Source organism: Poecile atricapillus, chromosome 17 (genome assembly GCF_030490865.1).
Source record: "Poecile atricapillus isolate bPoeAtr1 chromosome 17, bPoeAtr1.hap1, whole genome shotgun sequence".
NCBI lineage: Eukaryota > Metazoa > Chordata > Aves > Passeriformes > Paridae > Poecile > Poecile atricapillus.
The window spans coordinates 4,808,873-4,833,285 of record NC_081265.1 but is presented as its reverse complement, the minus strand read 5'-3'; the positions used below and the strand labels follow the sequence as shown (position 1 = coordinate 4,833,285).

The 24,413-nt window shown below is 35.3% G+C and overlaps 1 protein-coding gene across 3 annotated transcripts in view; it reads left to right on the top strand.

Moving 5' to 3' along the window:
* STXBP4 (syntaxin binding protein 4) overlaps nt 1-24,413 on the top strand; it is a 63,553-nt gene that overhangs the window by 3,154 nt on the left and 35,986 nt on the right. Inside the window, exons 3-18 of one of the 3 annotated variants that reach the window (XM_058852649.1) lie at nt 1,179-1,227; nt 4,638-4,711; nt 4,892-4,987; nt 6,010-6,079; nt 6,891-6,965; nt 8,990-9,075; nt 9,639-9,771; nt 10,329-10,461; nt 12,495-12,601; nt 12,974-13,163; nt 14,152-14,230; nt 16,754-16,836; nt 17,328-17,424; nt 18,766-18,878; nt 19,542-19,628; nt 20,690-20,755. In XM_058852649.1, coding sequence (XP_058708632.1) covers nt 4,645-4,711; nt 4,892-4,987; nt 6,010-6,079; nt 6,891-6,965; nt 8,990-9,075; nt 9,639-9,771; nt 10,329-10,461; nt 12,495-12,601; nt 12,974-13,163; nt 14,152-14,230; nt 16,754-16,836; nt 17,328-17,424; nt 18,766-18,878; nt 19,542-19,628; nt 20,690-20,755 — 1,482 coding nt within the window. In that variant the 5' untranslated portion in view covers nt 1,179-1,227; nt 4,638-4,644. Of the gene's footprint in view, nt 1-1,159; nt 1,228-4,637; nt 4,712-4,891; nt 4,988-6,009; nt 6,080-6,890; nt 6,966-8,989; nt 9,076-9,638; nt 9,772-10,328; nt 10,462-12,494; nt 12,602-12,973; nt 13,164-14,151; nt 14,231-16,753; nt 16,837-17,327; nt 17,425-18,765; nt 18,879-19,541; nt 19,629-20,689; nt 20,756-24,413 lie in introns of those variants that run through there. The other 2 variants (XM_058852647.1, XM_058852648.1) reach the window with 2 other exon arrangements.

The window sequence follows — 24,413 nt, the reverse complement described above, 5'->3', positions numbered from 1 at the left end:
TTGTCTCTCAACAAAGGGATCCTTTCCCAAGAAGGATTGTTTGCTATTGGAACCACAGTCACTGCAGCTTTAAAAAAAAAAAAAAAGGCACCTGAGATGAGTGTTTGCATTCCTGGCTTAGCCAAGCCCTCCTGCTGCACCTCCAGACCTGACAGTCTGATCACAGGGTTGCTCCTGGCTAGAAAGGATTCACCTTTCTACTTAAAGCCCTCAGTGAATGCAGGGTAGTTGGCTTTCATTTCATGCTGCAGTATTGTTATGATCTTTTGAGAAAGGGGGAGCAGTAGGGGTACTTCTGAGGCAAACCTGGAAGGAAACTTTCATTAACTAAGCTGGTGTCAACACTCAGAACTTCTGAAAATGTGCATTTCTCTGCAAGACTAAGTCTCCTATCACAGGGTCTGACCTCTGGGAACAGGGGTGATGTGTTTGACTTCTTCAGCTGGATTATTCTCTGTGTAATGACATAAATTTGGCAGTTTTATTTCCTTTCACAGAAAAGCACATGTCAGTTTCCATTTCTAGAGAAAATACATAACCAAAGTTCTGTGTTGACTTTTGACTGCTGTATCTTGAAAGTGTAAAAACCAAGTTAGATCATGGCACAAGCCAGCAATATGATTGAGAATGAAAAGTAATAGCATAATGGCATTCATTTCATTAATACTTTCAGTCTGCTTTCTTGGCTTTCCCTTTTGTGTGTCTGTGCATAATCCAGTCTGCTAGGAAGATTGCTTTAGAAAGGTCATGAGTTACTGCTTCTGACCTTGTTTGCAGGGATCATTCAAATAAATTATTAGAAGAACAGGAGGAAATAACTTTCTTTTAATCATCACATTTGCCTTTGGCAGCTGGATCTGGATTGCTTAATCATAATGTAGTAAATTTTCTCCTTTGCATTTAGCAGTCTTTAAAATTGTTATAAATGGCCATTTCAAAGAGAGAAAAAGTAAGCATTACCTCTCTAGGTGAATTAGTGCATGTGACGCAGAGGATTTCAGAGAAGATTAAGTAGGCAGAGACGCTCAGCTGGAGCTCTGTGTTTGGGTTTTTTAGTTGGTAGCAGAAATCATCCTGCTCATAACCTTTATCCAGCTGAACTGGAAACCTCCAGTGTGTTTTGCTTGCGTTGTCCTTGTTTTTCCTGCTGTGCTGAAGGATGTCCTTGCTTTCTCCAGGGGCTGAAGATGAACCAGAGCGTTTTGATGGTCTCTCTCTATTATACTGGTATGCTCAACCATTCAGTTCTGAGGGCATTGCTCTAGTCTGTAATTGTGCAACGTACAGGAAAGATAATTTAAAAGCTGTGGGCATTTTCAGCTTCTTTTCATCAACAGACAGAGTTTATAATTTAGATTTTTGTGTGTCAGGTAATATGTGTTTTGTGAGCAAATTGTATTATTCTCCCATTGATAAACATAGTTAAATATTTTGTTTGTGGATATAAATTATGAATCATTTCTCAGGAATAGAGATCAGAAGAATATCTGGAGCTGTATGTTCTGATAAGCACTGATAAGTACTAAAAGATAAAACCCAAAGTTGTTGAACTTCCTTGTGTTTACTGCTAAAAAGTAATAGAAGTAGGTTAATTTTAATTTCAATTTCCCTTACTGGAGCATCTGCACCAGAATGTTGCACACTTAAGTCTGTTAGCATCCAGACTTCAGCTGGAGTGTTGAGTTTAGTGTTTTTTCATCTAAGAAGGTTATAGCATAGTGAGTTTGGTGAGTTTTGCTTGTGTATTTCATCTCTTGCCGTACATCTTCTCTACATGCTAAAACCTTGCTTACAAGTACTTTTGCCTGACCTCAAAAAATAATTAGCAACATCTGATTATTTAATTTGCATCTTTTTCTGCAAAGAACATTGAATTATTTTTTGTTACTACTGCAAACTGGTTTAGGAGTTTATTTCCTTATTTATACTGTTGAGCATGTTTCTAATGCTCTAGGAGAAATACTCTAACATTTCATGAATATTGAAAGTGATGACATAAAATAAATGTTGAATGGGTGCTGAATCCAAGTCATTTTACAGTGAAATTGTTAAAGCTCTGTTTATTTTATTAGAACTATGACAAGTAGCTTAACTTGAAGATCTAAGTTATATTAGATAAAAAACCCTAACACTGAAAGTCAACTAGATGTGATATGCTAAACAAATTTGGGGCATTTGAAAATCTTTGTCTTTACTTTTATGTGATAAAGTAATTTTTAACTGCATGTTTTGGAGGGATTTAGTCTTTAGATCATAAACAGACCTGAGTACCATGTAAAAGTCGTCTGTCCAAAGTGCCAGTTCTTTCTAATTGTAGGTGGCAGCATCACAATTCCGGTGTTTCAGAGATTCCTTATTCCTCTCCACTGTACATTATTAGTTGTGTGTTCTCTGTATCCTCTTTGTCAGAATCCATTTTAGTTTCATTAGGATCTCTCTTTTGAAAGTATGGCTGGTTACTTTTGAAAATGTTCTGTTCTTAGATTTGATCATATTTCATGATTGTTTTATATGATAGTACCTAAAGATGTTCTGCAATTTCTGGTGAACTCTAAACTTCAGACTTAAAGTCTGATATTTGATCTTTTCAGACTTGAAGAAAGTAAAATCTCTGTGTTGGTTTGTGCAAGGTTGAAGTAACTTTTGTTCTTGCTTTTTAATTTTAACAAAAATATTACCACGTGAAAACTGCTGAGAGGAAGTGGCCGAGTAAAACCAATAGCAGTAGCAGCAAAAGGCAAGAGAGAAAAAATGGAATAATTGCCTGTTTTAAAGATCAGTGTACTTCATTTAAGATTTCAGAGATGGAGACAAGTCAGGACAAAGCATGATTAGTATGCTGTCCTTCAGCCTCAAAACAAATTGTGGGATAATTGCAGTGACAGAACTGGGTAGTAATGCAAAATACTCTGTCCTTCTCATGGAGTAGGAGGTTGTCCAAAGGGTATTCTTAAAGAAATATCAGCCTTGGGGATTTGTTCTTCCTTTCAGGCTGTGTTTAAGTGAAAGCAGTGGAAAAAAAAGTTCGCTTTTAGCTTTACAAAGGGTACCTTATGCTCTGACACATCACAGCAAGGTCATGTGCAGTCCTGTCAAACTCACACCAAATACACTGGGACTCGTTATTTCTCTTTAGCCTGTGAAACAAATACTTCAAGAAATACTACAGTGAAAATTACACAGTGCTTTAAGCATAGGTTTACTTTTTTCTAAAGGTTGTTAGAATTATTAGGTCTCTCCTTGTGGCCAGCCTTTCTAATCCAAAGGATAATTTTGCAAATACTTGGAAATATGAGGTTTTGAGAAATTGTTGCTTTTCAGAGCTAGTGCTTATTCCTTGATAAAAAAACCTCATCCAGTTTTCTTCTATAAAAGCAAAAGAGCTGCAGGTATTCTTTAGAAGCCAGATCTCAGCGCTAGTCCTAGAATTTTAAGAACATTTGGACCTTCTGGATTTCTCTCTTCCTTCTGGCACAGCACCTTTTAATGATGTTCTCTGGCTTTTGCAGATGTACCCAGTTTCAGGCTTGGAGTTCAGGCTGTGCTGGATTAGGTTGTGTGGAAGGATTTGGGTCATTGTGTCCTCCACTTTGATCTTCTCTCCCACCCTGCTACTGAATTCTTGTTGTTCCATTTCACTAGGACCCTCCAGAAAATGCAACTCTCTATGTAATGTAGAACAAACAATATGTAGGTCAAAGCAGAGAAACCTCAGTCATGCTTCTGCTCTTTTCTAGAAGAGATCTGTCAAGTCTTCTCCAAAAATGGGGCAGGGAAAGGACAGAGGAGCTATAATACAACTTACATTTTTTTTACCCATAAGTCATCTAAATGAAAATAAAACCTGGTAAAGGGTAATCTGGATTTATTTATATTCTTAACACTGCATTCTCAGAGCAGCGTCCTGGTCATAAGTCTGATGAAACTGTTAATTTAGGTTTCAAAACTCTAATTTTACTCTGTATTCTTTTTAAATTCTGTTGGATGATCAACTGCTTTCAAAATATTCCTCTGCCTTTAGACAATTCCAAGTGTTATCCTGGTGTTTTGCCTTGGGATGGGAAGGTACACAGAGGATCAGGCAAAAGAGTTTGGAAAGAAGCCTTTTTTACAACAGAGAAAGAGATCAAAGCTGAGTGAAGAAATTAGGGGACTTTTGGAAAATATGATGTTCATAAATAGCCACAAAATTATATTTTAGATATCTTAGGAAATAATTTTATGCATTGGCTCAGCTGTGCTTTTGTTCAAATATTCATTACCTGATGAAGACTGGTTTTACGGCATGTTTTTCTTGCCTAAATGTTAAGGTGGACCAGATTGTGGAATTTTGTTTATATTTAATCACAACCCTTTTATTACACAAAATGGGATTCACAGTTCAGCCTGAAATGCTTTGGGGGAAAAGGAAGTAAACTGTGTATCTATTATACCTCTCCATCTGATATTTGTGATGAGTAGATTGATTTTTGGCTGAGGAGATGATGGCTCAGAGATATCAAACGATATGAAGTTGCCAGTGGAGAAAACTGATTTGGGTTTACTTCAGTTGAAAACACAGTTGCTGTAATTTCTTTTCTGTTAACATAGCTCTATGTACATTTCTGTAATTTAATGATCTTTGTTTTATTCCTTAGGACCATTATGGGCCCTCATGGAATTAATCGAGCTGTTCACCGCATCTCTTTCTCTGATTGCCAGAATGGATTAGGTAACTAAGACATTCTGTTATTCTGAATAAATCAAACCTAAAAACACCTGGTGAGCTTTGCCAAATCATATTTGACATCAGGAAGGTTTATTTGGCTTTCATGGATTTGCATGCAAGTACATTTAGCACAGTAGGTGGAATAACCAAATTTTCACTTTTATCTGTTTGTTTGTTGTTCAGGAGTTAAAATTATTGGAGGCTATCGGGCACAAACAGCAGAAGATTATGGGATTTTCATAAAGAGAATTCTACCTGGAGGGGTTGCTGCTGTAGATAGTAAGTGTTTTTAACTTTTTTGGCCACAAACACGCTGGATATAAAAAGCTGTCAAAAGAAGTCTTTATTTTACTTTGTGGGTAAGGATATTTAAAATAGTACAGTTTAGTCAGGACCCATGAAGTTTTGGCTTACTTTAAGGTAGAGAAATGAAATTTGGACCCTTTATGGAAAAAGATTTTAATACTCTCAGGTCTTGAAAATGTTTTCAAATCTACATATGGCTGGTGAAGGAAATTGGTAATCTTTCAGCACTGAGTAAGTGTTGAGATGCTGAACCACTTTTAATTTTTAAGGTATAAGAGGGGGGGTTTCCTGTATAGAACTAGTATTTTTAATTAGTTCTGATAATTTTTATTACTCTTTTTTAATAGTAGTGGTGTGCTGGTGGTTAAGATCAATGTGGTAAGAAGAAATTACACTCAGTAGAGTTTGCAATAATTAAGCTACAGACTTCCATCCTAGGTCTCTGGGGTTTTTTGAGATTCCATTTTGTTTTGTTCAAAATCATAATTTAAAGTAATCTTAATCAACTTCAAGTTCATAGACTTGAGATTTTCAGGGAGTTAAAAAATAGAATTGTCTCTAGAAAAAGCTTTTAGCTGACTATATTAATGTCTAAAACATTATTTAATGTTTTAGTTTAATGTATATTAATGTATATTGTACATATATAATGTAATTAATGTATATTAATGTTAAGAGTAAGGTTCAAATAAAAATTAGTTCCACAACTGTGAAATATAAATTCTAGTCTCAAAAATATGTGTGGAAATACTACAAATAGATAAATGACAGTTATTTTCAGTGTGTATTCTGTCGTTAATAAGACTGATTTCTGGTTTCTAGTCTTATCTCAATTACTTGTCTTTTTTAGGATCAGGTGCCAGGAGTCATAAAGCTGTTTAATGCATTAAGTGACATAAAATTGAAAGGAAAAGTCCTGGTTTAATACCTGGTTTAATATAGTATGTTCACCATTTTCATGTTGTTTCATCAATCACTGTTGGTTTCATTTAAAGGCCGTTTGCTCACTGGGGACCTAATTTTAGATGTCAATGGAGAAAACTTGGTTGGAGTAACAAATGAAAGGTATGTTTGTACTGATTAGTGAATGTTTATTAGAGCTTGGAATGTTATACATGCATTACTCCAGACATTATCAGTGACTGATTGAAAGAGCACAACTGCCCCAAGATCCTTGGAGTTCAACTCACAGGTAATTTATCCTATAAATCTAATTCAGAAGACTGCTGTGGAAAAGTGAAGGGCTTATAGAAGCAGAACACCAGACTCAACTGGTTTCTTAATGACAGAGATTACAGAATGTGTGTGAAAACAGCAGCAGAAGCTGTTAAAATATAACTATCTGCTGGTTTAGTACTGGTGAATGTAAATGATGGCAGCAATCATATAATGGCACAATGAAGGGGAAAAGAGTAAGCTGCAGATGGTTTCTGTAGCTGGATCTGTAGAGATCAGTGCAGCTTTCAGTGCTGGAGATGGAGATTGAATGTCCAAAGGAAAATTGCCATTTGTGTTGCTGAGGGAGATTCTGAGCCAGGCACACCTGAGCAGTAGCTTTTGCTGAGATGGGCTGTAAATCCTGAAAGAGGCTCAGAAAGGCAGCAGGATGGCCCAAGGAGGGATGGGGGACAGAAGGGAAGGGAAAGAGGGGTCAGTCCCAGTTTATTGCTGTCAGCAGATGCACCACAGTCTGTCTCTTGCTCCCTTCCCTGGTGCTCACTTTAAGTTTTGCTGCTGCCAAGCTCTGTTCTCTGTATCTGGCCATGAAAATTATTAACTACCTTAGCAATTTGTCCATTTTCCTTCTCTTCTAGCACTGCTCAGTTCTTGCCAGCACCCTGGTATATTTATTTGGCCTTTTTCTGCTCCCTTCTAGGGCTGTTGACATCCTGAGAACAGCCTCAGCCTCTAATCACATGTCTCTGCTCATTGCTCGAGATGAAGAAGCAAAGTAAGAGAAAAATTATTTTAACCTTAAAACTGATAAAAATCCAGTGCTGTATCTCAGGGTGACTGGGTGGGCTTGCATGTATTTTTATTTCAGATTAGTTTTAATTGCAGAATTGTAGCACATGTCACATTTTTCTGTGTAATACTTGATACTAGTTCATTCTGAGATCACTTGCATCAATCACTTCAAGTAGCAAGCTCAGGCCAACTTCAGTTTAAAGAGGAGGATTGTAATGTTATGTTTACAGCTAATACCATTAAAAATTACCTGCTGTGATAGTTCTTGAAATGCTTCGCACATTTTAAAATAATGAAAATGAGGGCTCTGGTAGAGCTATCACAAAACCATAAGATATAAACTGGTCTTGCCTTCCAACAAAAGGCAGATTCAGTTGTTTTTTCCCCTCAGAAGTTTGCTTTTCAATCTCTAATGAGCTTTGAATAGTTTGGATAAGTAGGTTAAACTGTTTACTGCAGCAAGTAGTCCAAAATATATTCATTTTAAGGACATTTATGTTAAATATTGCTTTAACCTGACTGTTGAAAGTTAAGCATATAAACCAATATTGGCAGAGAATCATCAGCAATGTGACAATCCAGGTCTGTATCCCCTTTTGACTTAAATCTCAGGAGAAAACAGCTGTTATGTAACTATTTTTGATAATCATTGCGGGAGTATCTGCTGTTATTTGCCTTTCATGGGATGTTCCACTTCCAGAGTAATCTCCCCATAAAGGATTTTTCTCTAAATTCCTTTAGCCTTTTGTCCGAGTTAAGCTTCCTCTTTCTGTTCCTTTATTTTTTTGTATTCAACAGACATTTAAATCACTCTGTAGCCTCTGATCTCTCCTTTTTTCAGACTGCCTACATATATGTGAGGTCCCCTCTTAATCTGCTTTTATCTAAAGCATACTGGCCTAGTTCCTGTAAACTCCTTGAATAATTAAAATCCATCAGTCCTTTAACCACTCACAGGGAGAAGTGCAATGGCCTGGGCAGAATTTACCACTCTGCAGTCCCTCACCAACCTCCTCTGAATTAATTTCTTGTGACTTTACATTCTGTGCTTAAAGATTATTTGATTTACATTCAGCTGTGATTTGTGTGTGTACCCTGGGGCCAGCATTAGTACAATAAATGTTGTTCTTTTTTAAAAAATAATGCACCCAGCCTTTTTGATAAACCTTCAGAAGTCGAACAACCTGGGAGTTACTCTCCTTGCAATCAGTTAATTTCTTTTCTCTCTGACTAATTCTGTAGTATTAATTTGGTGTTTTTTCTGGTTTACATCACTATGGATTATTTATATTTTTTAAGTCAGTTATCACTGAGGTAATCAGAGCTCAGATTATCAGTTTTTTTGCTTAAATGAGGCTGGATTCAATATCAGGTGAATCAAGTGTTTTTGTATTCTCTTCGATGCCTGGCACACAAGATGTGCATCTTTGCCAGTCTGTTACAGTATGATTGGTGTATTGGTATCTACAAGGAACTTCTGCTTTTGGCTTTTAGTAGTAAATAAATATTTCTTCAATCCTCTTGTTTTTAAGGAGCCACATCTTTGTCATTCTCTTCTGGGTTCTTGTTCAGTGTAATTGAACTAAAAGCATTCTTTAAAAACATGAGTATGCTATAAGTGTATAATCTGATTCCCTCTAATATAAATAAATAGTTCTGGAGCTTGGTAGTACCACTGTATCCATAGTTTTTATTATTAATAAATTATTATTTTATTATCTGTAGTTGATTGTATGACAAGTTTTTAAAGTTTTGAAATGCAGGTTAAAGAGAGGTAAAAATAAAGTTTTTACCAACAGTCCATTTCATCCATAGTCTGTTTCCTCATCTTTATCATGCATTATATGATATTTTTTTTGCCCTTTCTGACCATTTGACAGGGCTTTCCTCTTTCAGTGGAGGCTGAGCTTCCTTCTCTGAGGAGGAACAGCTGTTCAGTACGAGCAGTGCCAGTCTCACAGTTTCAAACTAACACCAAATCCTGACAAAATCTTTTTATTGGCACAGGAAAGAATTTCATGACCTGATGGATAAGTATGGCTCTCACAGTGACACCAGCTCTGCAAGAGCTTCTCCGACACATCAGTTAGCTGGTGAGAGATCACTTCCCAGCCTGAAATAATCCTGGGGGAAAAAAATCAGCCTTGGGTGGAGTAGAAACTTGTACTTAAAATTCCTTATTTGAGAGGAGGTGTATTGGAGGAAGTGGCTCACAGTCAGACAAAACACATATGTACCTTGAGGAATTTGTGTGTCAGTTTCCCCAGCTCTTAAAATAAATATACTGATATCTACTTAAAATTTTAATTAGTGATTTATGTGAAAAGTTGTTGGTATTTGTAGCTGTAATGTGCCACAAAATGCTAGAAAAAATTTGATCTAAAGCACTAAAAATTCTAATCTTTCTGTAACCGCTGCTTAATTAACATGCTTTTATAGAGCATAGAGGATTAGTCAGTTTCATGTTTTGCCCACAATTTGAAAAAAATAATCACTTGTTATGCTTTAAAAAATTATTCCTGGAACCCTGAGTGGCTCTCAGTTCTTAACTGTGTAGGTTTTTTTGAACTTACTCATGTGAGCTAAAATTTTATGCTTTTTCTTTTTTGGCTTTTATTTATTTATTTGTTTTTATTGTTATTTCTTTATTTTGAAGCAAAATCTATAGACAGCCTTTCTTCTGGGTCATCCTCAAGGTCACAGAGTCCTCAGCTGCATCTGAAGGATAACATCACCACCAGCAGCAGCAGAAATAATTCTGTCCCACCACCATCCCCAAAGCTTCCAAAGTAATCTCCAAAACTGACTGTACCTCTGTTGTGGGAGCTGCAGGAAATGCTGTATTTGGCTGGTCTGGAAAATTTGGGTTGAGCACTATGTGTTAAAGTTTGGTTTTGTTTTTTAACTTCTAGTCCTGTAGCTCATAATGCCATCAACATTGCAGACTTTCCGTTTTAATAAGTCATTTTTCTGTTTATTTATTGTTTATGTGGTAGAAGAAGATTAATCAGGTTATTTTTTTAGTGTCTCCTAATGAATTAATGTTCCTGGTTTATGTGATTCTCCCATAAGCCTTGGGATATAGTATATATTTCTATATAGTAGAGAGGAGTTTTTAGCCTTGTAAAATAGAGTATTCAAATCTTTTTGTAATTGTCAGAAGTGCCTGAGGTTGCTGAGTTTAAGTAGTGTAATATTTGAACACTGAGATTAAATGTCCACTATTTCTATTTGTTACTGTAATACATATTTACAAAATCTGTAAGATAAAGACAAGTTATTGTTTCAGTCTTTATTATCTAGTTCTGTGAAGTAATTCTAATTTTCTTTCTCTTTGTACCTCTAGTGACAGTGCATTTCAGATTATCTCTGTTTGCAAAGAAGCAAGCTTAGGTTTGAATATTGTGGGAGGAATTAACAGAAATGAAGGACCTTTGGTATACATTCAAGAAATTATCCCAGGTGGTGATTGCCATAAGGTAAAGGCCTTTTTTCCCTTCCTTCCCCTTCAGACACCTGTATTTTTGTCTTAATTTTGTACTTGCTTTTGTACACTACATGTGCAGTCATTTTTCAAATACAAAATGTTTTTGTGTTGCTCCTTGCCTTCTGTTTTGACAGAATTATCTCACTGCACTGTAACAGTTACAATGTATTTAAAATTTATCCATAAGTTCATTTGAGGTAAATGAGGATATTCTTCCTCAGTTTATGTATGAGAAGGTACGAAACCAACTTTTATAGAAGATTTCATGATGCAAGGTAAATCAGGAAGGATAGGACAGAGCTCCAGATTGCACCTCTATTTCATTTCCTTGTACATTCAGAAAATCATATTTCCCTGAGACTTAATTTAGATGGATCCTTGCAATTGGAAATCATTGTGTAGGCAAGTTAGAAAAAAATATTCTGAAAGTGCAGACTAATAAAATATATGAATTGGTGTTGATCACTCTTAATTTCTGACAAATGCAAGATGTAAATCAGGGGGATTTGACAGCATAAGAAGTAAATAAATAATATAATTGCCTGGTTCAGCTACACAGAACTGTTTACCCAGTGTCTCTTCTGGCATCCTGAGTAATTTTGTTTATTTAGAAATGTAGATAACCAGCCTTTGCCTCTGGCCCAGCAAAAGAGGACAAGCTCAATTCATGAGCAGTGAATTTTATCCCCGAGCAGTTTATAACTATTTGTTACTGAATTTTTATAGACTAAGTTTAATCCTAAAATGCAAGCTGGAAGATAAAAATGCAATGTTTCTCCAAGACCTCTTTCAATAGATCCTCTTTTATTTTCTCCTATTTTGTTGTGGCTTATAAAACATTTTTCTCACAGTGAACATATAATTTAAAGCCTGTCACACATGATCAATAGACTGAGGCTAAGACATCAATTTCCAGTAAGCTCTAATATTAGCAATAATAGAGGTAATTCCACAATCCTGGTTATCCTGTTTGGGAAGGTGAAGTAATAAACATATTTTAAACGTCTGCCACATGAGGGCACCATTGAAATGGATATCTTAGAACATGCTGGATGAATGCAAAATAAAAGGTTTGCAACTTTATTCTTTTAACCAAAGCACTAAGTGACAAAAAAAAAAAAAAAAAAGTAGTAAAATACTGGCATGGGTTTGAAACAACACAGCTAAAACTATGGTATGTGTGTGTTAAGTAAGTAAAATTATACTAGTCTTGAGAAGGTATTTTACTTATTTCCTATGTATTATCTTCTGCACACATTTTTTTTTAACATAGATTGATTTTGTATTTGATTTCTTAGGAGCTGAGAAGCAGAGACATATTCTGTGTAATTTGATGTGTATTACATTAGACAAATGTCATAACTAACTCTGTAAGCATAGGTGAATTGCATGAATTTCCAGTTAAATTGTTGAGGGCTCTGTTAAAATGTGAGTAAAGACAGCTCTATCTTAGTGAGAAATCTAGCCTACCATGTTTAAAGCCCTGTCTTAGAGTCTCTGGGACAGAAATGTGAGATGTTCTTGTGCCAATAGAGAGTTTTTTGCAATTAATTCAGCAGAAGCACAAAGTTGACAAGGTTATTTCTCTCATGGTTTTGACTAGTGAGTACTAATAGACCAATCTGGTTTTCTCATTAACATGGCCAGTGAGTGTCTGAAGAGTTCCATGTATTGCCATGGACATTTCCTTTTGAAATACAAATTAATCCAGCTCAGAGCTGAATTAATTAGTAAAGAAGCTTCCTAAAGTCAGATGGGTTGGTGCTGGAAAAATCTGTTGGTTTTTTGTCTTGTTTTTTTTGTTTGTTTTTTTTTTTAACAGAAGTGTTTATCTGGGTCCAGAGCTGTTATTTATATAATTTCTGATGTCTATTTTCTCTGATAAGTTTTTATAATGACTCTTGATATTTCTTCTTCTAATAGAACCAGGGGAACATGTCCAAGTGCTGTGATTATACAGTTCTTTCTGTAGTGTTAGCAATTAATATAAAATTTGTGGGTTTGGTTTTATATTTGTTGTTTTAGGATGGACGATTGAAGCCTGGGGATCAGCTTGTGTCCATCAACAAAGAGTCCATGATTGGAGTCTCCTATGAAGAGGCAAAAAGTATAATCAACAGAACAAAGATGAGGTATCTGTTGTTGTCAAACAGCCAACCACCCAAAATGCTTTAATAGATGATATTTATGATCAGATTAATGTGAAAAGTGTTTTTGTGTGCTTAGAGGAAATGAGAGATACTAATTATTTTAAATACTCAGTTGTAATATTATTTTGTAGAAAAGACTCAAGTGCACCTTTTAGAACTGCAAAATTATGATACTTTAATGTTTAAATAAAATATTACGGTGTTTGTCTTTGTAATGATGGGTAACAGAACATCCTTTTAGAAAAATAGTTAAATAAACCCATACATGGTGTTTGGAAACATGTAATTTTTGCAGAAGTATAAATTCTGTGAATAATATAAGTATGCAATATGTTGAAACTTTTAAAATTTTAGTTCTAGGTTTGAAAATTTTTGGGAGATAGCTTTTATTAGGCAGAAAAACATACCCAGTCATCCAAAGAATCTGCAGCATCCTTTCAGCCTCTTAACATCTTCTGTAGCACATGGAGAGCAACAGGCTGCAGCACTTGGTCCTCTTCCCTCTCCTAATGGGAGGCTGGTTTCAACATTCCCTCCAGATGCTGTGAGTGTGCTTTTTACTCCTCTTAGAACAAACTGAGCAAGTGGTTGTTTTTCTCTTAATTGTAATTGAGTTTCCATTTTAGTAAGAAAATGACTGTCTGTTTTCCTGCACAATATTGTCTTTGGAATATCAAAACTCTTGGAAAAACCATGTTGTATAACAGGAGAGTAAATCACACTGATGAGAGGAATTAGTTGACTTGGGGTAAGAAAATAAATTAAATAAGCATTAACTGTTTCTTAGATATCAATTTCTCCTTTACTGTTTCTCTGAAGTTTTGGAATTAGATATAAATAGTTACATATTTCAGAGATAAAATACTCCCTGTTTACCACATATGTGTGAGTACAGTACAATCTCACACTTGTTGTGTGATGATGAGATTTTTGCTTAAAAAAAAGTCCTAGAAGTATGTGGGGGTTTTCCCCTTTCTTTTGGCTAAGCAGCAATTGTTTTAGTTCATACACTTCACCATTAGTGTAAAGAAATAATGCTGACCACGAGAAAGAAGATTTTAAAACTAGTATTTCAATTTTTTGAAAGAACATTTTCAGTTTATCATATTTTTAAAGCTAAGTAAAGTATTGCCTTAGAAGAAGGAAGAATAAAATGTTCTCAAACACAAAGTCAAAACAGGTGATTCTCAAATCTTATATTTGTACTTAAAATTCTTGCCCATTTTTCTTTCCTATTAGGGATATAAACATTGAAGTGGGTTGCCTAGAGAAACTGTGCTATCTTAATCTGTGAAGATTTTCAAAACCCAAGGTTTTGATGAGTCCCTGATCTGATTTTTTTCAATGCTCTTCCCTCTCACAACTACCACCCCCTCCATACCTTTTTCTCCTGGGGTTGTTTTGATCTCCCCAGCCCTTTTTTCTTCCCCTGGTATTCCTTCCTGTCCTTTTTTTCATTAATGTGTATTTCTGGCTTGGCTTCTGATCTGCTTTGGAAATGGTATTTCATGACTTTTCATTTCCTCTCGTAGATGGAAACTGGAGTCAAGATGGGAGGGCAATCTCCAATTACTGGTCTAGACAGCAATCCTGCTGCTGCATCTGCCACGGGTAAGTGCTGATTTAATTCCCTGCCACCCTTTTCCCTGTTCTTTCAATAACAGTCAAACAGAACATAATACATAACGAGACTCAATAGGCTTTTAAAAAAAGGGAATATTGCACTGTTTTTATACTCCTAAATAAAGGACTGAGATCAATGGATTTTTAGTAGCTTCTGTCAAATATAACTTACATTGTCTCTAACAAACAGCTGAAACCAAGCAAAAATGAGTGATCACAACATTTGCTATACAGCAGTAATGATAATAGACTCAGTAGAAACCAGATAATGAAGACTTACGTATAGATCAAGATTAGGTTGCCATAGAAACTGTGCTTTCTTGATTTGATGAAATTCTGGGGATGTATGCTGCTTGCATGGTTTTACTGCTTAAATCAGGGCAGCATATTGAAAGGATAGAAATAACATTCAGCCCTCTTAACAGCTTTCCAGTTAATAACAAATACAATATATCATGTATATTTGTGCTTTAGAGACATGACATTCAAACAAAGAGTCACTTTGATCACATCTCTAAATATCTAGTTTGAAAACAACATCTAAGGAAAAAGAGAGTTTGTGAAATTTGGTCAGTACCAAATATGAGCTGAACAATTTTAATTCCTGTGGGAAACAAATATGTTGTATTTGGAAACAGTGAAAATGCAAGAGTGACTCAATAATGGGAATCCCTATTGACACACTGATAGAACTGACTCTGTTCAGTATTTCTCTGTACAGACCTCAACTTTATTCTTTCTCTTCAGGCAGTAACAATTAAGCAAAAGCTGAGCTTCTCAACTTCATGTCTAATGTACTGAGCAGAGGACAAAAAAATACACAGGATCTGATTCATTCCAGATGTCCCTCCACTGATGTTATTTAAGTTGTACCTGCATTTATTATAGTCCATATTAGATATTCAAATTTAAAATGAAACAGTTCCCATATTGCAAATCTGACCAGTTGGTTCCTTTCCTTGAAGGGTGAGCTGACCAAATGTGAGCTGTTGAAACTGGCAAAGTTTTAGTATTGAATACACCTGGAGGAGATTTATGACCACAGTTTTGACATACTGACCATGAAAAACACTACATCTAAATCAAAGGAACAAGACAAAAGTGTTATTTTTTAATATATTCAGAATATAAGACTCTTGGTTAATATAATTCAGCACACAGGAGCTTCTTTGTTTGAAGATAGCAAGAGGGGCAGTCTCTGAACACATCTGAAGAACGTAGGCAGTAGAGCAGCTCCAGTTTGTACTGCTTCTTGTCATGTTTCATTTTCTTCTTATTTAACAGCACATCCTTTGTCAAACCTGCCACTTCTTTCATGCTGCCCTTTTTCAAGGATAAACTTTCAAAGACAACCTTGAAAAATTAAAGCATCTCTTAGATGAGATACTCTTTTTTTTTTTTTAACACTTTATGAAAAAATCAGCATAGTTTTGAGAAGTTTTTGCACAAACTCACACATGAGGCTTTTTCATTCTGAGCTGAAGGAAAATTGAGCCAATTCCACCAAGGTTCTAGCCCACTGTCTTCAGAATTTAATATAGCATGTGAGAGGTGTTAATGTCAGAGATTTTCAAGATATTTTGGTTTATGCTTTTGGCATGTAAAGAGAATGTAAATTACTTTGAGCTTGGAAACAGATACGCTGTGAAACTAAAAAAAATTAAAAAAAAGAAGAATTCTCTGCGATTCCTTCTGTTCCTTTAGAGAAAATCTCAAACTGTAGGATCCTTTACTTGTCAAATGCTGGTTTTGGTTTCAGTACCTTTTTAATCCCTTAATGAAATGAAGCATGAAGATCTACATTATATTTATAAATAATGAATACAATCAATGATTTTTTTTTATTTTCATACATCTAAAATCCCAAGTGATAGTTAAAAAACCCATGCAAATTTGTGTTTCTGACTATAAGGGTACAAGGTGCTGATTGATGGTAGCCTAATGGACAAGAATTCTTGGAAAAGAGTTCCTTCCCAGGAAAAAATACTGAGGGGCCATGGGAGTTCAGCCTAAGCTCCCTCCACATAGCCCACATTTGGGAACAGGTCATTCCCTCTCTTTCCCCAGTGTTTTCTAGAACACTCCATGTGCTTTTGGCAACTGTCAGTTACACCAAGGGTGTGTCTTGGAGGTCTCTCTTGGAATTCACAAGTGTGTTTCCCCTTCTGTTTCCTGAGTATCTGTGTATCTCTGAGAGAAGAGAAAATACCACAAGGAGAAGCCATATGCTTGATGGATCACTCAAACCTATTCCTGGTTATTTACTGTTAATTTGCTACTTGTCACTTTTTCAATGCGAAAAAAAAAATAGTGGAAGTGATTGATAATCGTAATTTTTGTTGATTACAATTATGTCCTTTAAAAAAAAAAAGTCAGTGTAAGGATTAACATGTATTTTTGGCAAATGGGTATTTAGCTGGCATCTACTTGATGAGCAGAGTTTCAGAACAATTTTTTTTCAAAACAGTTACCACTACATCATTATTGCTTTATTTTTTTTTTATTTCTTAGTTATTGCCCCCAGCCAGAATGATGATTATGAACCCCAAGGAAAGAACTTGAGTATTCTTCTCAAAACAGAAAAGCTGGAGAGGGTAAATACTTAAAGTCTTCTCAGTTCTCCTTCCTCCCCCTTCATGATCCAGGTAAAACATCTGGACAATATTTCTAGGCTGACAAACTTTGAGGTATAAATGACACACAGAATTTTCTATTTGGGTAGTTCTTTCATGTTGCAGGCCAATATTTCAGTTTATATATTGGGCAAATTACTGTTTTTGTTAATCTAATTACTGATTAACTCTTCTGGGAATCATAACATCCCTCAGGATTTTTAAAGCAGTTATTAAGGACAAAGGGGTTTGCTTATTGCACTCATATGTATTCAATGTTAAATAATATCTGAACATCTCTCAATTAGATGGAAAAGTCACTGAGTGGCTCTGGAATAAAAGTGTTGTCAGTGAGAGTGAACCAGAATAGCAAGGCTCTTTGAAGTGTAGCTCTTTAATTACTCCCCCCATCCCTGCAGTCATTATCTTTAGTCCTTTCTTTTTTCACTCCAAAATAAGTTTTTTCCTTCCAGGCACTGAATTATCTTGGGATTCAGCTCACAAATGAACAGCAGCAAGCCCTAAGGCAGCAACTTCATAAAGATTCGAAAGGAACAGTGTCTTTTGGAGGTAATAATTTGTTAATTACCATAGAAAATAATGAAAAGTAGGAATACAGAAATTATAGATAATAACCCTTAATATATTTTTTGTAAGTATTGGGCTGCTGCTGCTGCAAATAAAATGATAATTTGAGGCAAGAACTTTCTTTTACTGTATGAAAGTAAGCTTGAAATTCTGAAACTAAAGTAATGGGAATGTAAATCACAAATTTATCTTGTGAAGGCCAACCTTGGGAAAGTTTAATTTTGTGCTCAAAAAATCCTTAATTTTTTGTTTTGACAAAACAAGAAAATTGTAATTTTAGGGAAATTAGGGTACTGTAATTTTTCCAAAAATTACTTTTGAGAGTTTTGATGGTTAAAGAGGCTTCTTGAAGCAAGGAAACTGATGGATCACCTAACTTTAGTATGTGGGAAGCAAAAACATTTCAATTATTGCATACAGAAATAGGTTTGCAGGGAGACAAACACAATTCTTCCAACTAAACCTAGTTCTTCTGGGAATTAATTGCTTCTGTTGCTTATAACAATTTCAGTTGATGACACTGACAATTTAAAAATATTTTTCAGAACCTGTGAGACATGATGGTTCTGATGCTAAAACTGATGGAAATTTCACATTTCCTAAAGTCCATGAAAAACACTAGTGTGTGAAAAACAGTATTTTGGACTTAAACATCAAAAAATATCTTCACTGAGAAAGATACTGGATATTCTATAAGATTTTATGTGGAATAAACTGACCTTTATATTTCCACCTTTCTGACATAGTGTAGCAGGATTTTTTAATTCAGAATGTATGGGTAATCCAAGGCATGTTGATTGTTCATGAGGCACTGTTTGTATTTAAAACTTTCAACTTGTCAACATCAATTTTACCCAGCCTCTATCAGGGCTTTCAGACATATTAAAGAGCCTGAAAAGGAAACTATAAGCTGAGTTAGCAGGAAATTTTTCCTTTTTCCTGTCTCCTCTGGTAAGGTCAACTCATTGGGAAGGGCAGATTTATTTCATTTTTCACTGACACCTACCAAATGCAGAACATCTCAGGTGCTTTGAAGGAAAGCTTCACACCACCTTTGTTTTCTTTTCTCCTTCACAATTTGATTTGAGGATATTTCATTCCACGATGTGTTTGGGTATTTTTATTCTTACCAGCTTTACCAGAACTTTCTCTTTGGAGCTATCTCTCTGATTTTCTTTATTTCCTTTAGAAATCTTAAAGAGCAAACACTGCATTTATGACAGTGGCTGTTCATGGTGATATTGGCAGTTCTGGTGCATCAGTGATCTGTCACTAAACTGAACTTCCAGGCTACAAAAACAAAATCTGGGTTTTTTTTCCTAGATTTCGTTGAAGTTTCAAGGAAACTGTTGTCTGTGCACTCAAATGCAGCTGATGATGGTCACAAATCTGAAACCTCTGGAGTCAGTGAAGGTGCCAGTTTACAGGACTCACAGGTAAAATATGTGCTTGGTCAGTGTTTTAACAGCTGGGAGGAGATTATTGGAGAGTTTATTGTATATAAAATAACTCAAAATCTTGGGTGGATGTTTAAAACAGCTCTGCAGCATAGGGTTCTTTAAGATAACCTAGTTTCTGTGAAGCTTTTTTCAGCAGCCTAATTTGCAGAAAGCAATTAATGTAATTGAATTGTGGTTTGTTGTAAGTCTGGACAACATTGATTTACTGAGGTTTCTTAGTAAAATTTGGATTGTCACAACCTGTGTGAGTGAGAAACAATTACTGGGCCCAGTGATTTGAGCTACTGCTACAATGAAAATCATTTTATTCTAGAGATGACTTTAAAAAAAGAGCATTCTTAGTAAATGACCTAAAATAAAATGCCTTATTATTTAAAATATTAAAATAGTGATGTATTCTTGGTACTTTTAAAAAGATACTTTATTAACCCATTTTAAAAGGAAAAATAATTGTTCATTTGGAAGATGAGTTGGTTAAAATTTTATTAAACATTTTTAGCATTTTCAGATCTATAAATCATCCTAAAATTAAGATTGTCTTCTCAGTTTATTAACAAGAACTTTTAATAGAAGATGTTAAAGATCATGGAAGACACAGTTAGCAATACATTCTAACCTTACATGTTTGTATATACACAGTTTGTAACTTGTGATTCCTTGGAGGATGATGTGGAAAAACTTAAGAAAGAAAGAAATGAAGCTTTAAAAGAAATCAGTATATTAAAGGTAACACTTAATTTTTATTTGCTTTAAATTATTCAAGTGATTAATTTTTTGAGTATGTATAGTAATTGACTGGGTTTTTTTTTAATTTTATGTGCAGTTTTTCATAGATAAATAAAATGGCAGTGCAAACAGTCCTAATCATATTTGAAGATTGCTTACAATATATTTGTGGAGACAGTGAATTTTAGCCATTATACTGAATGCTAACACGTTTTTTAATCTGATCCATAGAGAAATGAGACTAAGCAGACATTTCACAGAAGTGAATTTGGAGAAATGACTGATTTGCATGGTAATTTTATTTAAAAATGTGTGATGCTAGTAGCTGCAGAGTCTGAGCATGTGCTGATTCTTCTGAAAGGAATCAGAACTGGAGGATAAATTAATCTGTGTGCAAATTTAATACATATCTTCCCAACCATACTAAATTCCAAAGTCCTAAAGCAATAAATATTATTTCTTAATACTCCTGGTTAATACCACATTCCTATTGTCCTGAATTTCTTTTTTAACAAACATTAAGATAGGAAGTTCTGTATTCAGCACACATAACTCTGGTTCTTAGACAGGAATACTGAGCTTGGCATATTGACAATTTAAAAATTGTCCCTTGGCCCAAAAAATTTCTTGCTGTAAATTACAGAGGCATTGTTTTGAAATGGCCAGAGATTAGTTCTCTGTTCTGTGCACAAGGGTTCTTCTTCTGAGTACTGAAATGAAAGAACCCCATTTACATTGAATACAGTGAATATTGACCAGGAGTCCCTAAATTGCTGATGTGGAAAACTGACAATGATCAATCTATAGTTAATTGCCTTATTTCTTACACTCTTTAACACACATCCCAGAAATGTTCAGCAAATAATTCTAAAATACTCAAGAAACTTAAACAGCATCAATGAACTCACAGAAAAGTCAGCTTTTAGAGGTGGTTTTATCACAAGTTTTATAAAAGCTGTTGATAGAAGATCAGTATTGTTATCTGTAGTTTTGAAAGAGCTAATTGCTTTAGGACCAAAACTCTTTCTCTTTCAAACTTATTTATTATTTCTTTTTAACAGGAAGAATTGTCTGAATCTGTGAATTTACGGAAACAGTTAACAGAGCAGCTACAAGTAGTCAAGCAAGTATGTTGAAGGCTCTAAAAATTGTAATTATTTTTTAAGAATTAATTGTTTTTTGTGGAAGGGAGAAGGGAACACTTCTTTTTCTCTTGGTGCTCATATAGACTATTCTTTCACACTGATTTCAACACAAAGTGGTTCTTGTGTTACTACAGAGCTTTTAATTAAAAGTGAAGAATTGATCCTTCATATTTTAGAGCAGTAATCTATTTCTCTGCTATTGAATTGAGATAAGAACCCTGAGACCAGCTGGATCAATGGAGTGGAATAACAGTGTAGAACCTTTCTAGTCTTAAGTGTTCTTGAAGAGACTTTGCTGTTCTTAGGCAACAGTTGTCTAAGTCACAGTCCTAACATTAAGTACTTTTTATGTCAGCCAGTCTTAAATGTGAAAAAATTACCAGAATAAAAAGTTGTAGTCAGGGTTTTCTGAGAAAAGTCTTGTTTCTGCCTCCAAATTTGTCTATAATTATGAGCCAATAAATCAGAGTATTTGGCTTCCTTGTGTCTCTGAAAGGAAATTCCCAATTAAATGTAAGTCTCGTGTAATTTATAGCCTGGATTCAAAACCAAGGAGTTTTTCTGCTCCCTCTTCCTCCTGTACACCCAGTCAGCTTTTCCTTCTAAAGAGCTGGCTGCTTTTTTACCTCCTGCACTGCTGCACCTATTCTTTGTGGGTTTCTCATGTCAGATGTCATGTGAAAATGCAAGATAAAGTTTAAAAATCCCTTGTATTAAGATAGTTTTATATTTTTGCTCATAAGAGTCACTGAACACCTTCATTGTCACCTTTTATTCCTTGAATATACAAGAGCTTGCTTGGAAGCTTTTTCCATTAGTATTGTGGTGTTTCCTTCTATATACTGTGGGAAATAAATTGGGTTATCTTCTGGATAAAATTTAACTGGAAGATTGTTCCAGTAATGCACTTGAAATTCCCATTCTCTATTGGGTTGACAGTGTTTTTCTAGACCAGCACACTTATTCGGTGTATTAGTCCAGAATAAATTTATCACAGAGTAAATCCCCAGTACAAACCTGCTTTTCCTGGGAAAGCAGCCTTGGACAGGGCTGGTTTAAGATGTTTTAAGTGGCAGCAGTGCCCATTTGCCACCACTCGAGGTCCTCCCACTTTTATTTTTCTCAGGTACTGTTGTGGGGTGGTGAAATTCAGCTTTGCCCTGCAAACCTCCCAGGGATAAATACTGATTTTCTTGTAGGCATTTAAAGGGTTCCATAGAGTGAAGTGAAAGAGAAATAATAAATTATATATAATTATAGCATTGTGTGATCTATTTTAGGAGATATAAGTGGGCTTTTAATGGACATTTTCTTCTGTTTATACTTGGTGCATCTTCAAGTGTTTTATATATGTTATTATATATCTATTTCTGTTGTTTAAAACCAAAATTGGCACTGAGATTCATGGTGATAAGTTTTTTAAAAATAGGCTGCTTACAGTACAAGTTGCCATTTAACTTAAGACGTGCATTCCTGCTTGAGCTGGTTAGTCAAAGGAGTTAATGAGTACATTATTGAGCCCTAATGGCCTGATTAAAAGTAACAAACAACCAAAGTATGCAAAAAAAACCAATTTAAGTCTGTGCTTAAGGTCTTCTGACTTCAGTGTAATTTAAACATTTTTTTTAAAATGACTGTTTTCCTGAAAAACAAGGTTTTAAATGAGGATTTAGGTTACCAGTCATGTATTAGGGTATATTTTGTGGTATTTCTCTTTTCTACTAATTGTTGAATTACAGAGATTACAGATTAATTAAAACAGGGGTACAAATATTCTGGTTAATGAACATGTTTTGTTAGTACCAACTCATTAAACAGTGCTTGACTCAGTAGCTAACAGCATGAATAAGCTCTTAAGATTAGAAATGCTGCTAAACTTGCAGTGAGGTAGTAATTATTTTCTAATATTGGTATGTGACAATTAAAATTCATTAATTGATCTATTTTTACTTTGAAGCTGTGATACAGTGCTATATCTTTGTGTCTTCCTTGAAATCATGTGTAAGCTGAAATTGGCACAAAACACAGAAAGGCACTTTTGAGTACCTGAAGTCTTGCCAAGAGCTTGAATGTGAAATCTGTAATGATGTCTTCTCTCTTCCTGGTGGAGTTGGACTGGATCCTGTGCTGCCTGAGAGTCCTGGGATATTTCATATTTCACTCTGAATGGTCCCTTCTGTACTACAGCTTTTTCTGGGCAGTTTCTGTCAGCTGGAGCACTCAGCTGAACATAGGAAATGGGAGAGGTTGTAAAGATAAGATATTGTTTGTGGTATCCCAAACTCCTGGACTTGGTTCATAGGGCTGATCTTTGCCACTCTGTGGATGTTTTCTCTAAAGGGAAAAGAGGGGCTTTGAATAGCTGCTATTTTGAAAGCAGTATCTAATTTATTTCACCCTGCCTGAAAGAAGTACTGGTTTATTTAATTTGTTTTTTTTATTTTAATACATAGTAAAGATATTCAAAGTTCTTTTAAAGGATGATTTCAACGTACAATTTTTGTAGAACTAATCAACAAGTGTGATTGATTTGTAACTACAGTTTCCATGTGGTTTAAAATAATGTCTTAGTTCTGATGGCTTAGTTTGTGGTGGCTGGAATAAAACATGAATAAAACCTTCTGACACTCGAATTTATCCAAGGAAGAAATGGAACCTGGATTAGGAAGAAACCTGTACCTTGAAATTGCTCATTTAAGCATTCAGCTTCTCTCCTCCAGCTGCTAGATCCTTTTTGGTTGTATTGGCTTCATACCAGATCAGGACAATGGGTCCCATGAGGTATTTATATAAAAGAAATATTAGCAGCTGCAGATCCCCTATCTAGAATCCTAGGCTGGTTTAGGTTGGAAAGGACCTTAAAGCTCATTTCATTCCACCCCCTGCCATGGAGAGGGACACCCTCCACTATCCCAGATTGCTCCAAGCCCCCTCCAGCCTGGCCTTGGACACTTTTTTCATACATTTGAGTGTGACAAGAGCTGGTGTTTCTGAAGTGTGTGCTACCCATCAGTTCTTCACTGGTGGGGCCCCCCTCACCTGCCAGGTGAGAGAACCCACTGTGTCCCCACAGTGCCAATCCCATAACTGGAGAATGGAAAAACCTGATGGAATCATTTCCCTTTATGCCCCTCTGCTCCAGCAAACGGTTCTGGTGTGTCAAATGATTTTACTAATTCAGTTGTAGTGTGTAATTCTTTCATTGTAATGTAAGAAGCCATTGTTCTTTAATTATTCCTTTAGGTCTTTCACTATTGAAATCTGGTCATACTTAGTCTGCTATTACAAAGAAATTAATATTCAACAACTGGGGTTCTGAAAAAACAATGGAGGAGTAAAGGCAATTCTGGATTATAAGATATTAAACCTTTATCTCAAGGAGGTCTTCTTTAAAAATGAAGACCTCCCTTTTCATAATAGCAATTTTCTCTTCACTTTTCTCATGTCAGTTTATTTAAATAATTCCTAAGTGTGGGTTTTTAAGATGCCACCTTTTTTCAAGGCCACTGTGTTCATTTATATTAGTCAAACCTAACATCAGAGCATCTTTTAACTTTTGTCTCCAAGAGTCTTTTTCCCACCTCCTGTTCCCAAGGATGCCTTTGCTGCTGAAGGCTCCCAACTCATCCTCTATAGCAGC